General features: G+C 40.5%; 1 protein-coding gene across 2 annotated transcripts; it reads right to left on the bottom strand.

Annotated features, from left to right (window-relative positions):
• Positions 1 to 809: 809 nt before the first annotated feature.
• On the bottom strand, positions 810 to 11435 carry LOC106569487 (carbonic anhydrase 4). 2 transcript variants are annotated; one of them, XM_082960962.1, is made up of 10 exons: positions 11371 to 11424; positions 8759 to 8854; positions 5531 to 5597; positions 5413 to 5439; positions 5075 to 5245; positions 4782 to 4930; positions 4060 to 4155; positions 3869 to 3947; positions 3529 to 3695; positions 810 to 1134 (listed from the first exon to the last, which is right to left on the bottom strand). In XM_082960962.1, exons 2-10 carry the CDS (start codon positions 8795 to 8797, stop codon positions 943 to 945), a joined length of 987 nt encoding a protein of 328 aa, XP_082817088.1. In that variant the 5' UTR covers positions 8798 to 8854; positions 11371 to 11424; the 3' UTR covers positions 810 to 942. The 2 variants fall into 2 exon arrangements, with proteins under 2 accessions (XP_082817088.1, XP_013996354.1); XM_014140879.3 differs by lacking the exon at positions 8759 to 8854 and having other exon boundaries at positions 11371 to 11435.
• Between the last annotated feature and the right edge of the window lie 4232 nt (positions 11436 to 15667).

Raw genomic sequence — 15667 nt, 5'->3', positions numbered from 1 at the left:
GACATACGATGACTGTTCACGACAACTGGCAAAACTACATTGACTAAAGGAATGGCTAAAACCCATTTTGCCCATTCCATTTCACAAGAAATGGCAGTTTGTCAATGTTCATCAATTGTCTTGTCATTCTAAGGCAGACACCGTGTCAACATCCCTTTAATCCTTAGTAACTGTTTTGACCCCAGCCCAAAACACCCAATTCCGCCTATTGTAATTTGATAAATAGGAATAATTTTTTTATCAAGGTTTTTCTTGTAGACATACTTTAATTACAAGTTATTCATACCACAAGAGGGCGGAGGGGGACCTGTATCAATTATTTTGACCAGTAAGAAAGATCATCTGCCTAGATATAGCTATCCATGTACTCACCTAAGATTGTACTTTTCTATACCACGTATCATAAGACAGTGTACAAAACCAAAATGACTTTATTTTTCTGCATATATGCATATTCCAATGCATATACAAATCTTCCAACAAAGTCGACCAAAAAGTCGGCTCTCAGGATCACTTTTTGAAGTGAACTGATGTACTTGTGTACTGCCTCTTTAAATGGCAGTCGCTTTAACTACATAAATATGACAGTATTAATATTTACTTCAAAGTTCAGAAAACGAAATGATACTTTAATCGAATTATGGTAAATTAGCTTCTTAGTATTGTGGGTTGAATTTTGGGAAAAACCTGCACATTACATATTTTTTCATTATACAGTACATTAAAATGTACTCAAATTTTGCTAAAATAAGTCTGTTTCGGTCATTTTTCTTTTTCAGATAACATTAATTACATGTCTAATGATGTTTGCATAATAAATAAGTTGTTATTTTGCTATAATTGTTGCTTTTTCAAATAGTTTCTCCTTGGATCAAAGTGAACCATGTTGGTAATCGATGTATGTATGGTAGTGTACTTCAGGTGAGGCATTACTCGCCGCCACTAAACCCTCAGCAGCATCAAGGCCAGGGCCATGAGGCCCAGAGAGGAGCACATTGTGGAGGCTCCCGACGCTGGACGGCCCTGGGTCGTCACCACCCAGTCGTTGCCAGGCTGGATGTTCCTGAAGACGTTGGTCATCAAGTCAGAGGTGGAGTTGTGGTCAATGTGCACTGTTGTGCTGAAGAGATCAATCTGAGGGGAAAAGGTTAATTTATTACTGGATCATAGACATAAGTGTGACATCAGGTTGGCCCAATGGCTTTACCCACTGGGCACAGACATCAGTTCAACATCTAGTTTCAGTTGAGCTGCCAAGTAACTTGAAATCAACTAAACTTTGAGATAACTGCTCTCCAAGTAAATACATAAATATATCACAAAAACAACTTTGAGGCATGTCATTGCATTCTGGTTAAAAGTTGAATAAAAATGACAAATTACTGAAATATATGTACAGATTGGGGTATCTTAATTTGATCATCCTGCTGTTGCTTCTACTGTATTCAAGGTTTAAAAAAGTTTTCTAAAGTTTGTGATTTTCATTTCAGACTTGACATTCCCTCACGAAAATTGTAGCAACCCCTATAAAAAATGTCCAAAAATTATAATCCACATAACAATTCATATTTCCTGTTGCTGCAGGATTATGAACCTGCTGTTTAAAACTGGCTCAAAATGAAGATACAGGATATGTACAGTTGAAGTCGGAAGTTTAAAACTCATTTTTCAACCACTCCACACATTTCTTGTTAACAAACTATAGTTTTGGCAAGTCGGTTAGGACATCCACTTTGTGCATGACACAAGTAATTTTTCCAACAATTGTTTACAGACAGATTATTTCACTTATAATTCAAAGCATCACAATTCCAGTGGGTCAGAAGTTTACATAGACTAAGTTGATTGCCTTTAAACAGCTTGGAAAATTCCAGAAAATTATGTCATGGCTTTAGAAGCTTCTGAAAGGCTAATTGACATCATTTGAGTCAATTGGAGGTGTACCTGTGGATGTATTTCAAGGCCTACCTTCAAACTCAGTGCCTCTTTGCTTGACATCATGGTAAAAATCAAAAGAAATCAGCCAAGACCTCATAAAAAAAGTGTAGACCTCCACAATTCTGGTTCATCCTTGGGAGCAGCGCCTGAAGGTACCACGTTCATCTGTACAAACAATAGTACGCAAGTGTAAACACCATGGGACCACGCAGCCGTCATACTGCTCAGGAAGGAGACGCCTTCTGTCTCCTAGAGATGAACGTACTTTGGTGAAAAAAGTGCAAATCAATCCCAGAAGAACAGCAAAGGAGCTTGTGAAGATGCCGGAGGAAACCGGTACAAAAGTATCTATATCCACAGTAAAACGAGTCCTATATCGATATAACCTGAAAGGCCGCTCAGCAAGGAAGAAGCCACTGCTCCAAAACTGCAATAAAAAAGCCAGACTACGGTTTGCAACTGCACATGGGGACAAAGACTGTACTTTTTGGAGAAATGTCCTCTGGTCTGATGAAACAAAAATAGAGCTGTTTGGCCGTAATGACCATCGTTATGTTTGGAGGAAAAAGAGGGATGCTTGCAAGCTGAAGAACACCATCCCAACCATGAAGCACGGGGGTGGCAGCATCATGTTGTGTGGGTGCTTTGCTGCAGGAGGGACTTATGCACTTCACAAAATAAATGGCATCATGAGGAAGGAAAATGATGTTGATATATTGAAGCAACATCTCAAGACATCAGTCAGGAAGTTAAAGCTTGGTCACAAATGGGTCTTCCAAATGGACAATGACCCCAAGCATACTTCCAAATTTGTGGCAAAATGGCTTAAGGACAACAACGTCAAGTTATTGGAGTGGCCATCACAAAGCCCTGACCAAAATCCCATAGAACATTTTTGGGCAGAACTGAAAAAGTGTGTGCGAGCAAGGAGGTCTACAAACCTGAATCAGTTACACCAGCTCTGTCAGGAGGAACGGGCCAAAATTCACCCAACTTATTGTGGAAAGCTTGTGGAAGGCTACCTGAAACGTTTGACCCAAGTTAAACAATTCAAAGGCAATGCTACCAAATACTAATTGAGTCTATGTAAACTTCTGACCCAGTGGGAATGTGATGAAATAAATCAAAGCTGAAATAAATTATTCTCTCTACTATTATTCTGACATTTCACATTCTTAAAATAAAGTGGTGATCCTAACTGACCTAAAACAGGGAATTTTAAACTAGGATTAAATGTCAGGAATTGTGAAAAACCGAGTTTAAATGTATTTGCCTAAGGTGTATGTAAACTTCCAACTATGTATGTATGTACATGAATTATTGCAGAGTCAATTAATACATCACATATTCATTATTTTTTGTTGTACCACCCCAGTGGATAGTACATGCTCTCCCTTCTTGTGTAATCACTTATAAGGCTCATGTTGGGTAATTTTTAGGAATCATTACTTTTATAATATTTCAAAAGCAGAATGGATCTTGCACTTAAAGATATTTGAATACAGTCCATGTTTCTTGTCGTAGCTATATTTATTTCCTGGTAAGTAGAAATTGTATTCAGTTTATTGTGAAATTGTTGCACAAACTCACCAAATCCTGGCTGACTTTGATAGGGTCCTTGAACACGGTCCAAACCACAGCCTCGTTGCAGTTTGGAGTGGTCAGGGATCCAAGGTAACGGTAGTATTTGGTACGGTCCACCCCTTCCAGGAGCTCATCCAATGAAAAAGCATCATGAGTAATGTTTATATACTCATCTGGAGGAAGAGAGAGATTAAACGTATACCAAAATAATATGGTACTGAAATGGAACAAGAAAATTACAAATGTTGAATTCAAAGAGAAAAATTCAACCCAAATCCTCTTCCAAACTTTCTTTCGAGGAAGTATTTCTTGATCAAATCAGAAGCAGTTAAATCTCTCCTCTCACCTTTTAGTGTGATGTTGGCCAAGTATGACGTCAGAGTATTCCAGGCTGCTGGTGAACCAGTCACATTACTCGGCATGGCCTTTTGGAACAAGATTGATTTTATAAACAAAAACAGGAATAAAACACTGAAATGCCCAATCTACAGTGGAAAAATTGATGCCATTTCTAGGTAGGTTAAACCATCCACTCACCTTTATGAAGAAGCCAAGAACAGCGAGGCCCGTGCCGTCTGCAACAGCCGCGGTCGTATTACCATTGAGCGAAGACTTGGCATTTACTATGTGCAACTGAAAGGTGAAGCATAACAGATGATCTATGAAAGTTATCTGAATCGATTGGAAAATTAAAACGTTGGAATGATACATTTAAAAAGGTAGACTACAATCTGCCATATTTACAGCTGTTCAAAAGAAATTTAAATGAATGATATATATATATGCCCCCTGATTCTTGAGGAATAGAACGTATAAATGCCTCATGAGCTCAGTACAACAGTGGACTATTGCACCATTTATGAATTTGAGTAGTTACATTTCCCCATCTGTCAGCTTTATAGTAAACCAAGTGGCAGGGATGCAGTTTGGCTGGAGGGGAATTCATTCAGACTGGACTAAGGCTTAATGAAGACCTTGTCATTGATCCATTGCAGTGTGGTATATGTGCATCAGTATGAGAAGTGTCACCCAATGATAAATGGGCTACATTCAGATTCTTAACCCTTCTCCCAAAGTGTACTAATACATTTCCCCTCATGAATTTAAAAGGAATGGATTAGTGCTTGGAATATGGTGGAATCTCCCTCCAGCCAAGCTTGCACAAATCCAAGAAGTGGGAGTGTGGAAGGGAGGGGGCATAATTCTGGAGAAGGTTAGAGAATCAGAACGCAGCAATGTTGTGTTGAACCTTCCCATACCTCCATGGGGTAGCGTGTTCCATCCACTGTGTGCTCCGACCCAGGGACTGAGGTACCATTCCCCCAGTGGAGGTGAAACTGCAGGCTGTCATAGGCCTCTGACAGTGCCCCACCTTTAACCTGGACACCACTCGTGAGCGTCACTTTGACTGAAAGAAAGAGAGGAGGAACAATAGGAGAGGAATTGGTTACATTTCGAGAATTAAGGTTCCTGGTTTAGTACATACATTTTCCTCAAGTGGGACTTTGTGTGTATGGATTGAGAAAGCAAGGGATCCATCCATTCTCCTCACCAGTTTTGCCAGTGTTCTTGATCTTGTTCATTGTGGAGTTGTCTCCGTATTTGGTGAAGGTGAAGGCAGTCAGGGTTTCATCAACCACTGCCGATGCAGAGACGATGTTGATGGGAGACTGACGGGATCCGTTGCAATGTTCAGTGACAATGGTTGACCAAGTGGTGTCATCTTAACATGGAATCAATAATACCATGGTGTCAATGTACCGTCGCTTTATAAGGGTCATATAATATGCAATTACATAAATTCTATAATCTATTATTCACTGCCATCACAATCACTTCAATTTGTGAATACAAATTACACTGTAACCAGTGGGTAAAACCAATACTTACCACAACTAGGATCATGGTAACACCACGCTGTTAAAATTGAAGAAGGGAAAAAGTTATGCAGAGTCACAACATTGATAGAAGAGTCACAGTCCAACAAAATAATAGAATAATCACTTACAACCGCCTGCAGCACTGTATGTAGTGGGGACAAAGAGTGTCGCAACGATAACCACAAGTCGATTCATCTGAAAGCGAGATAAAGGCGATTATGAATGGAGAGACCACTAAGCACCGACCGACGTTGGAAGTCCATGGATGTTGAAAAGTGGTTGAAATTTGGTCAGTCCGCCCTGGCCTTGATTTCAACATCCCACAAATATAGATTTTTAGTTGACAATCTTATCTAGAGCAACTTAGTCAGGGAATTCAACTAAGGTAGATAAACAACCACATTTCATTGTCACGCCCTGACCATAGAGAGCCCTTGGTTCTCTATGGTGTTGTAGGTCAGGTCGTGACTAGGGGGTGTTCAGGTCTTTTCATTTTTATCTTGGTGCTCTTGGTATGGTTCCCAATTAGAGGCAGCTGATGTTTGTTGTCTCTAATTGGGGATCATACTTAAGTTCTCCATTGTTTCCACCTGCTTTGTGGGATATTGTTTTGTGTATGTGCATGTAACACCACTACTTTCACGTTTCGTTGTTGGTTTGTTGTTTTGTAGAAGTTTCACTGTTTATTAAAAGATGTGGAACTCAAATCACGCTGCGCCTTGGTCCGCTCTGTACGACGATCGTGACATTCATAGTCATAGCGAGTAGGGGTGTTAACCCGATGTTCTGGCTACAGATGTAGGATCTTAATTTGACACAGTTTGCGACAGCAGGAAAATAATCGTGCAGCAACAGGAAATGTGAATTATAATGTGGATTATTGTATTATTTATTATTTTTTTCATCATCATCATAATCTGTAAATTATCAACCTGGCCCCGTTTCCATCATTGCCACGTAATTATCCCCCTCATTCCCATATATCACTCCTCACTTCTCCACCTGATAGCTGATATGTGTTGAGCGTTCTGACACAAGTGGTTGCCTGCATCATCCATGTGGGTACTACAAATTGGTGGTGGATGAGGTTAGCTCTTTGAGCATCCGGAAAGGCACTATATAAATGCAATTCATTAAAATGATTTTGTTATTACAGCAAGTAAAACGTTTCTATAACCTTTTACTGAGAATGTTGTTGTAGTTGAAATGTTGGGTTGGTTCTGATGCTTTTGAAAAAAGCTAACATAAGTGCAAGTGACAGTTGGGAGCAATTAAAAATATTCCATATTGCAATCTTATTTTTTTATTTATTTTTACATGACTGGAGATCCTAACCTCACACTCTATACAATTCATACCTTGGTAAATTACTAGGCAGCCTGAAAACAAACAAATAATGTATTAGCCCAGCCAAATAAATGAGATGTGCACCACTTAAAACATGTTGGGCTCTATTTTCTGCTCGCGGTAAGGTGGCGCAAGTGTCAAATGGACATTATAGTTTGCAATTTCGTAAAAACTTGCACACTGGCATTTTCCAGCCTGAACGCCAGGTTCGGAAATTTAGCTGTCTATCAGCTCACTTGCTCTGAGGGAGAGGGGTGGCAATATTTGAGGTGTGTCCTTAAAAACTGACGCAAAGGTGCCATTTTCATGCAGCGCTAATGGGAAGTTAAGACCCACAAAAAGCCGGTCTTAACCGTACCGCAGTTCATAATACCGAGGTAAAGACAGATTCACGTTGGATATTCAACTGATATTTGCCTGTAGTTTTCCTTACATCCACAAACAGCAGTTAGGGACCATCAACATAGTGACAAATCAGAATTTTCACATTTCAATAGCTCTTAAATCATTACTCCTAAAACGTTCAAAAACGGGTTCTAGCTAACCCGATGGCATAGACACACATTGCACACACTTTTTTTTGTCGGTTTACATCTCAAACTATTTTAAATTATTTATTTAAATTTGTGAGATTCAATAGCGCCTTGGTCATGTGACCCACACAGGGAAGTCAGGAACCAATACACGCTGTCAGTCAGGAAAGCAAAGGCTAGCTTTTACAAACAGAAATTTGCATCCTGCAGCTCTAACTCCAAAAAGTTGTGTGACACTGTAAAGTCCATGGAGAATAAGAGCACCTCCTCCCAGCTGCCCACTGCACTGAGGCTAGGTAACACTGTCACCACCGATAAATCCACGATAATCGAGAATTTCAATAAGCATTTCTCTACGGCTGGCCATGCTTTCCTCCTGGCTACCCCAACACCAGAAAACAGCCCTGCACCCCCCGCTTCTCTTTCACCCAAATCTAGATAGCAGATGTTCTGAAAGAGCTGCAAAACCTGGACCTGTACAAATCAGCTGGGCTAGACATCCTGGACCCTCTTTCTAAAATTATCCGCCGCCATTGTTGCAACCCCTATTACCAGTCTGTTCAACCTCTCTTTCGTATCGTTCGAGATCCCTAAAGATTGGATAGCTGCCGCGGTAATCCCCCTCTTCAAAGGGGGTGACACTCTAGACCCAAACTGTTATAGTTCACCAACTGCTTCTCAGATAGAGTTCAGTGTGTCAAATCGGAGGGCCTGTTGTCCGGACCTCTGGCAGTCTCTATGGGGGTACCACAGGGTTCAATTCTTGGGCTGATTCTTTTCTTTGTATATATCAACGATGTTGCTCTTGCTGTGGGTGATTCCCTGATCCACCTCTACGCAGACGATACCATTCTGTATACATCTGACCCTTCTTTGGACACTGTTAACTAACCTCCAAACGAGCTTCAATGCCATACAACACTCCTTCCGTGGCCTCCAACTGCTCTTAAAAGCTACTAAAACCAAATGCATGCTTTTCAACCGTTCGCTTCCAACACCCGCCCGCCTGACTAGCATCACTACTCTGGACGGTTCTGACTTAGAATATGTGGGCAACTACAAATGCCTAGGTGTCTGGCTAGACTGTAAACTCTCCTTCCAGACTCATATTAAACATCTCCAATCCAAAATTAAATGTAGAATTGGCTTCCTATTTTGCAACAAAGCCTCCTTCACTCACACCGCCAAACATACCCTCGTAAAACTGACTATACTACCGATCCTCTACTTCGGCGATGTCATTTACAAAATAGCTTCCAATACTCTACTCAGCAAACTGGATGCAGTCTATCACAGTGCCATCCATTTTGTCACCAAAGCCCCTTATTCCACCCACCACTGCAACCTGTATGCTCTAGTTGGCTGGCCCTCGTTACATATTCGTCGCCAGCCCGACTGGCTCCAGGTCATCTATAAGTCTACGCTAAGTAAAGCTCCGCCTTATCTCAGCTCACTGGTCACGATAACAATACCCACCCGTAGCACGCGCTCCAGCAGGTACATCTCACTGGTCATCCCTAAAGCCAACACCTCCTTTGGCCGCCTTTCCTTCCAGTTTTCTGCTGCCAATGACTGGAACGAATTGAAAAAAATATATAAAAAAATAAAATAAAAATTAGCAACACTTTTTTTTTTTTTTTATAATAAAATCACTGATGCTGGAGACCTATATTTCCCTGACTAACTTTAAACATCAGCTATCTGAGCAGCTAACCGATTGCTGCAGCTGTTCATAGCCCATCTGTAAATAGCCCACCCAATCTACCTACCTCATCCCCATATTGTTTTTATTTACTCTTCTGCTCTTTTGCACACCAGCATTTCTACTTGCACATCATCATCTGCTATTTATCACTCCAGTGTTAATTTGCTAAACTGTAGTTACTTCGCTACTATGGCCTATTTATTGCCTTACCTCCTCACGCCATTTGCACACACTATATAGACTCTTTTTTTTCCTTTTTTATATTGTGTTATTGACTGTATGTTTGTTTATTCCATGTGTAACTCTGTTTTGTTGTTGTGTCGCACTGCTTTGCTTTATCTTGGCCAGGTCGCAGTTGTAAATGATAACTTGTTCTCAACTAGCTTACCTGGTTAAATAAAGGTAAAATAAAATTAAAATAAACACCTCAAACAAGGTTCATAATGTACACTCACTGGGCCTATTTGCATCTCATGAGATTTTGCAATCATTTTTTAAAGATTACAATTTCAATAGCTCCTTAGTCTTATTACCTACAACCCTCAAACTATGTTCAGAATATCCACTGAGTAGCCGTATATGTAGCACAACATTTTGTTTGTCCATTTTCATCTCAAACGATTTTACATTGATTTTCAATGTTTTTCAATGTTTCTAATTTCAATAGCTCCTTGGTCATGTAACCTACTGCACTCAAACAAGGTTCAGAATGTCCACTGACTAACCTTCTATACTGCACACCCTTTGGTTTTACATGAATCTTTCAAACATTTGAATTTCAATAGCTCCTTGGTCATGTGACCTACTGACCTCAAACAAGGTTCAGAATGTACACTCAGTGGGCCTACACATTGCACACCCTTTAGTTTGTCCATTTTCATCTCACACGTTTTAGATGAATTTTGTAAACTTTAGAATTTCAATAGCTCCTTGGTAATGTGACCTACTGACCTTAGACAAGGTTCAGAATGTCCACTGACTACACTTCTATATTGCACACTTTTTAGTTTGTCCATTTTCATCTCACAAGAGTTTACATTAATTTTTCAAACGTTCTAATTTCAAAAGCTCCTTGGTCATGTGACCTACTGGACTCAACCAACGTTCAGAATGTCCACTGACTACCCTTCTATATTGTACACTCTTTAGTTTGTCAAATTTAATCTCACGCGGTTATACATTAATTTTTTAACTTTTTACATTTCAATAGTTCCCTGGTCAAACTACTTTCAGAATATCCACTGACAAGCCTTTTACATGTTAGTCCATTTTTGTTAGTCCATTTTAATCTTACACGATTTTACATTAATTGCCTGCTCTGTTCCCCTGAAGGATAGTGTCACTCACACACCTATTCATTTGGGCCTCTAGCCAGGCCCCCATTGACCTGGTGACCTCTGACTCCAGGTCTCTAGGCCTACACTCCCTGCCTGCCTGCCTTCCCTCTCCCTGGACCTGAGTAACCTGAAACAGCTCTGTGCACCTGGTTACCCTGAAACAGGCTCTGTGCACCTGGTTACCCAAAACAGTCTCTGTGCACCTGGTGACCCGCCACACGGGAGCCCCTTGGCAGCCTAGACTAAGTCTCTGAGTGAGGCTCCCAAGGGGCTCCCGTGTGGCGAAGCTGTCCAAGCCACTGCATCTCAGTGCAAGACCTGTCACTGCAGTACCTGGTTTGAAACCAGGCTGCATCACATCCGGCCATGAATGGAGTACCACAGGGCTGCGCACAATTGGCCCAGCGTCATCCGGGTTTGGCCAGGGTAGGCTGTCATTGTAAATAAGAATTTGTTCTTAACTGACTTACCTAGTTAAATAAAGGTAAAATTAAATAAAAAATGTCAATCCCCACTCCAACCTCCATGGCCCCTGTGTTCGGACACCCCTGCTCAGACTCTGAGTGCCCCCCATATTGAAGCAATGCAGTTAGAACAATGTGGAATACAAATATGTTCAACCTATTTTTCAAATATGGGGCAGGCTATTTAAGAACTAGGCTATAACAGACTAACATTCAAATTGAAGTTGATGACAATGCAATACATAAAATACAATAAATTAACAAATGGAAGAAACCACATATTTAGCCATGGAGCATGTAATGATTGGCCAGCCAGTGACGGACCAAGCCTCGACACACCCACAACTTGTTTATTCATAAAAACCCAGACCTTTCACGCCACTGCCAGCATCTGCGCACATAAAATTAAAATAGCACACATACAGTATATCTGACACACCTCCAAACCTACTGTATAGCCCTACCACCAGCGCTTAGATTTACCATTGCGTTAGTTTTGTTAAAATTGAACCCATCATATCTTAAAAGCAGGGCATATTGTGGCATCAATGTCTGTTTGCATCAATGCCAGAATGATCTTACCTTGAAGCCGCACCCGTCTTCACCTGTCCGTCCTGTGCGCTCAGCCTCCCATCCTTCCTCTTTTTATTCAGTCGCACACCTCAACTAGGTAAACTAAACACGCCTCCTTTGATCACCTTGGTGGGGGGGGGGGGGGGGGTGTATGTTGAGGCTTCTTTCACCTGGGCCAACTTTAGAGCAGGCTCAACCCTTTAACCTGTGGTGCCACCTCTGCCAGGGGGGTTTCAAGTTCAGGGTTCAAATTGTGGGTTAAAAGTTGTGTAGTAGGCCTATGGTTAAAAAAAAAAAAGGCAGGCAGAAGGCAGAAAGGCAGAAAGGCAGAAAGTTAGCTGAGTTTTGCCTGGAAATGTGTGCAGTTCCTGTTGCAATAACAGTCATTCAAGACTAACTGGGACCTTAATTGTAGGTAGTCCTCATAGCAGCACAACCAGTCAACCTAAATAAAGTGACATGATTCAACAGTAGGCTATTTGGTCTACAGTTCATCATAGTGTTTTAAACAATACAACTGCTTCAGACAAAATACATCCACAATGGCACTTTATTTGCAACCTGACAGAGACAAACTAAATAGATGAATACAGATTAAGGGAATCTCTTCACACCCCTTGACACCCTACTGGATAAAAGCATGTTTGCTCTCTTCAGAAGAACTGTCCAGCTTCAAAGGAAGCAATCCTTTCTCCTTTCCTCTCTTTTTCTATTGAGAAGAAAATAACATGTTGTTAATTCTTCTTTCTCATTATGCCGAGAATGTTCCAAAGCCAAGATACTATCCTACTATGCAAAATAACCACAGGACAAGCACACTCTCACCAAGCTGTAAGAAACATGGTTCTCAGAACATTATGTGCTAGCTGGGTTGTCTCTCCACCTTTCTCATCGAAGTAAAACCTACACCACTCACTTATATAAACTGTGGGGAGAATTGAAATAACATATTGAAATAGAAACAAGGAAACCCAGGCAGACACCATTATATGCCAAGTGAATCAATCATCCCTGAGATTTTTATGAGAAAAATGGTTCTTGGCTGAGATTAGTAGATCCTATTGAAGATGCATGTCAATACATACTGCCATGTCATCTTATTATTTATGATCAATTTCAATAATCTGAGTCATTGTCAGGGCAGATAGTGTTAAACCCTCAGTACAGTGTCTCAGACTTCATTAAAAACAAGAGAATACTGTTAGCCCAGGGCACAAGGCAGATACATCAGACACCATCTTTCCATATTCCATAACTTGAATTACATTTTGGTTACGTTGTTAGTCATTCTTTTCAGATTACTAACAAGGTGTCTGCAACTAAAATGTACTACAGTATTGAATCCTTGGTTGGCAAATATAGCCCCAAGTTACGGAGTTTGCTACCAATGATGAATGTAAACTAAGCCAGAACATGACATCAATAAAAAATATCAATGTACTCGAGAGGTATGATTGATAAATTCATTGTAGCGTGATCAATACATTGGCCATAGTGACTGCTCATGTTCCTGTGTTGTAGCTTGGCTGACAAAACTCACATAGTACACAGCAAGGGAGAGCTGATGTGTTTTTCATTTTCAAAATGTACTACAGTATTTAATCCATGGTTGGCAAATATCCCAGGTTACAGAGTTTGTTACCAATGATGACTGTAAACTAAGCCAGAGAGTGCCAAACATTAGTACAGTTTCTCCTGACTACAAAGTCCCTCTAGTTATCATGACTGACAACTTGGGGCAATATAAATCCAATAGATGATGATGATTATTATTATTATTATACCATACAAAATCATTACATAATCCACCACTGTATAACTTGTTTCAGGTAAAGTATACACATTTTTTTTATCATAATTCTATAATACATTTTGGGGATGACCAAAAAAAATACAAATTAAATATGATTTTCAAAATGAAATATATATTTATTTAGGTGGAGATTGGATCATTAAACAGCAACACAAATAAATGCTAAAAATACATTTCATAAATATCCAATCTTCATAAGACCTCCATCTTCCAAAATAACCTCCACTTGCAGTTCTCGCTATTTCTGTTCACCCATCCATTTTGTCCCCTCACTTTCTTCAATACCGTCATAGGTCATAGGGGTAGATACATTGTTAAAAATGATTCACATTACATTATAAAAACACTCAATCTCATAGTCATACTCAATATTTAGTGATTAAGTCTTTCTTTAAATAAATAAGTCATTTCTTTGGAGAAAGTCAGTTATTCTACTAGCAGTTACACATTTAAATCTGAGACTGTTGGCTCCTATTAGCCTTTCACACGATCATGCCGACCCAAACTGCTCTGAACTGGCTCGGCTATTTCACATTCATTGCCCTTTCCAGCATGATTCCTGCAACTATGGTGGATGCGTAACCAGGCCAATGCAGCTTGGCTCAGGTCTACACAGCATGGTTCAGTAGTGAAAAAATGTACACATGTGAAGTGAAAATGAGTCCACATGCAGTGAGTCAACCAAAATAAGTCAATGTGTTTCTTCCGAATTCCTGCTTTCATTATTTAAAGGGGTAATCTCAAATTCCATCAATAACACAGCGGCCACTCCACCACTGTTTTGGTAAATAGCTGAGGGATGGGGCTGAAGAAATGTAACCACTGAAATGTATAGGCAAATCTATTGATGCAAGGACTGACCATCCATGAGATCAAAATTATAGTTTTAACCGTGTTTTGATGCTATAAAAAGCATTAGTGCTATTAGCCTTAGCCTATTAAGCTAGTTGGAATCTGTTAATCGCCAAAGTACCCAAACAAAGGAAATGGAGAGCGATGAGCAGCAGCATCAAACCACTAAGGCCGCTATCAAGCCCAACAGCGATGATTCTACCGAACTCTAGCTAGCTCTGTGTGCAGAGCCTACCCACCCTTCCACAAATTCTGCCAGAATAACGGCTCCATAGCTTCCTCCACCTCCAACTGTTCCTGATGATCTTGGAACAGAGGAGCCAGTCCAGGTTAGACTAGAATCCTAAACTAGCCACAGGTTCTGTCCAAAAATGTAATAGGAACTGGTTCATGGGAAGAGAGTGGCTGGAATACTCAGTTACCGCAGATGCTGAATTTTGTTTCCATGTCGAAAGTTCTGTGTTGTCTAATGCTAACGCAGAGAAGGCCTTCACCCAAGCAGGGTATTCTAACTGGAAGAATGCTATTGATAGTACCAAATTATTTGATGCACCACCACTAGCTCCAAGCAAACAGCGACCTTATGTAATTACAAATCTCCAGCAATACGTGGAGAAAAGTACAGTAGGCCAGCCGTACAGAGGAGAAGAGACTGAATGTAAAAGACTGTTCTTCAGCACGTTGGATGCTGTCATTGGTGAAATGTCAGAATGATTCAGTGAACACAACAGCCAACTTGGTGGAGGCCCTGTGTGCCCTTGACTCAGGCAGCCATGACTTTCTATATAGAAGTGTTTGCAGACTGAAAATGCCCACTCTGGCTCCAATGAGGACAAATGGACCCCACTTGATATCCTGCAACGATTCCATTGGCCTCTCTCCGCTATGCCGACCGTGCTTACTGCACTGAAACATGGACTGACTTTTGGGGTGTTCACAGCTACAACTACAACTAATTTTCCACTTTGACAAACGTGATCAGTTTTTATCAAAATCTTGCTTTAATGTGTAGGGTGCTGCCCATGGTGCTGATTAAACCTGCCACTTGTTGGTCAAAATAATATTTTTTATATTTACAGTGCATTCGGAAAGCATTCAGACCCTTTGCCTTTTTTCACATTTTGTTACACTACAGCCATATTGTAAAATGTATTGAATAAATGTTTTTCCTCATCAATCTACACACAATAACCCATAATGACAAAGTGACAGGTTTTTAGAAATGTTTGCAAATTATTTACATAAGTATTCAGACCCTTTGCTATGAGACTCGAAATTGAGCTCAGGTGCATCCTGTTTCCATTGATCATCCTTGATATGTTTCTACAACTTGATTGGAGTCCACCTGTGGTAAATTCAATTGGACATGATTTGGAAAGGCACACACCTGTCTATATGAGGTCCCACAGTTGACAGTGCTTTTCAGAGCAAAAACCATGCCATGAGGTCAAAGGAATTGTCCGTAGAGCCCCGAGACAGGATTGTGTCGAGGCACAGATCTGGGGAAGGGTACCAAAAAATGTCTGCAACATTGAAGGTCCCCAAGAACACAGTGGCCATTGGAAATGTGGTTGAATCTGCGCCTGAAATTCACTGCTCGACAGAGACCTTACAGATAATTGTGTGTGTGGTACAGATATT

Source organism: Salmo salar, chromosome 14 (assembly GCF_965601325.2).
Source record: "Salmo salar chromosome 14, fSalSal1, whole genome shotgun sequence".
Classification (NCBI taxonomy): domain Eukaryota; kingdom Metazoa; phylum Chordata; class Actinopteri; order Salmoniformes; family Salmonidae; genus Salmo; species Salmo salar.
Note: the sequence above shows the minus strand (reverse complement) of the source record. Positions and strands in the feature narration are given on the sequence as shown.

Bases quoted from the DNA above. Each gene is read 5' to 3' on its own strand.
- LOC106569487 (XM_082960962.1), bottom strand. From the start codon at position 8,797: ATGACCAGTGAGATGTACCTGCTGGAGCGCGTGCTACGG. The intron at 5,440-5,530 runs GTAAGTGATTAT...CAATTTTAACAG, and splicing joins ATACAGTGCTGCAGGCGGTT to CGTGGTGTTACCATGATCCT. The intron at 4,156-4,781 runs GTATGGGAAGGT...TTCACCTTTCAG, and splicing joins GAACACGCTACCCCATGGAG to TTGCACATAGTAAATGCCAA.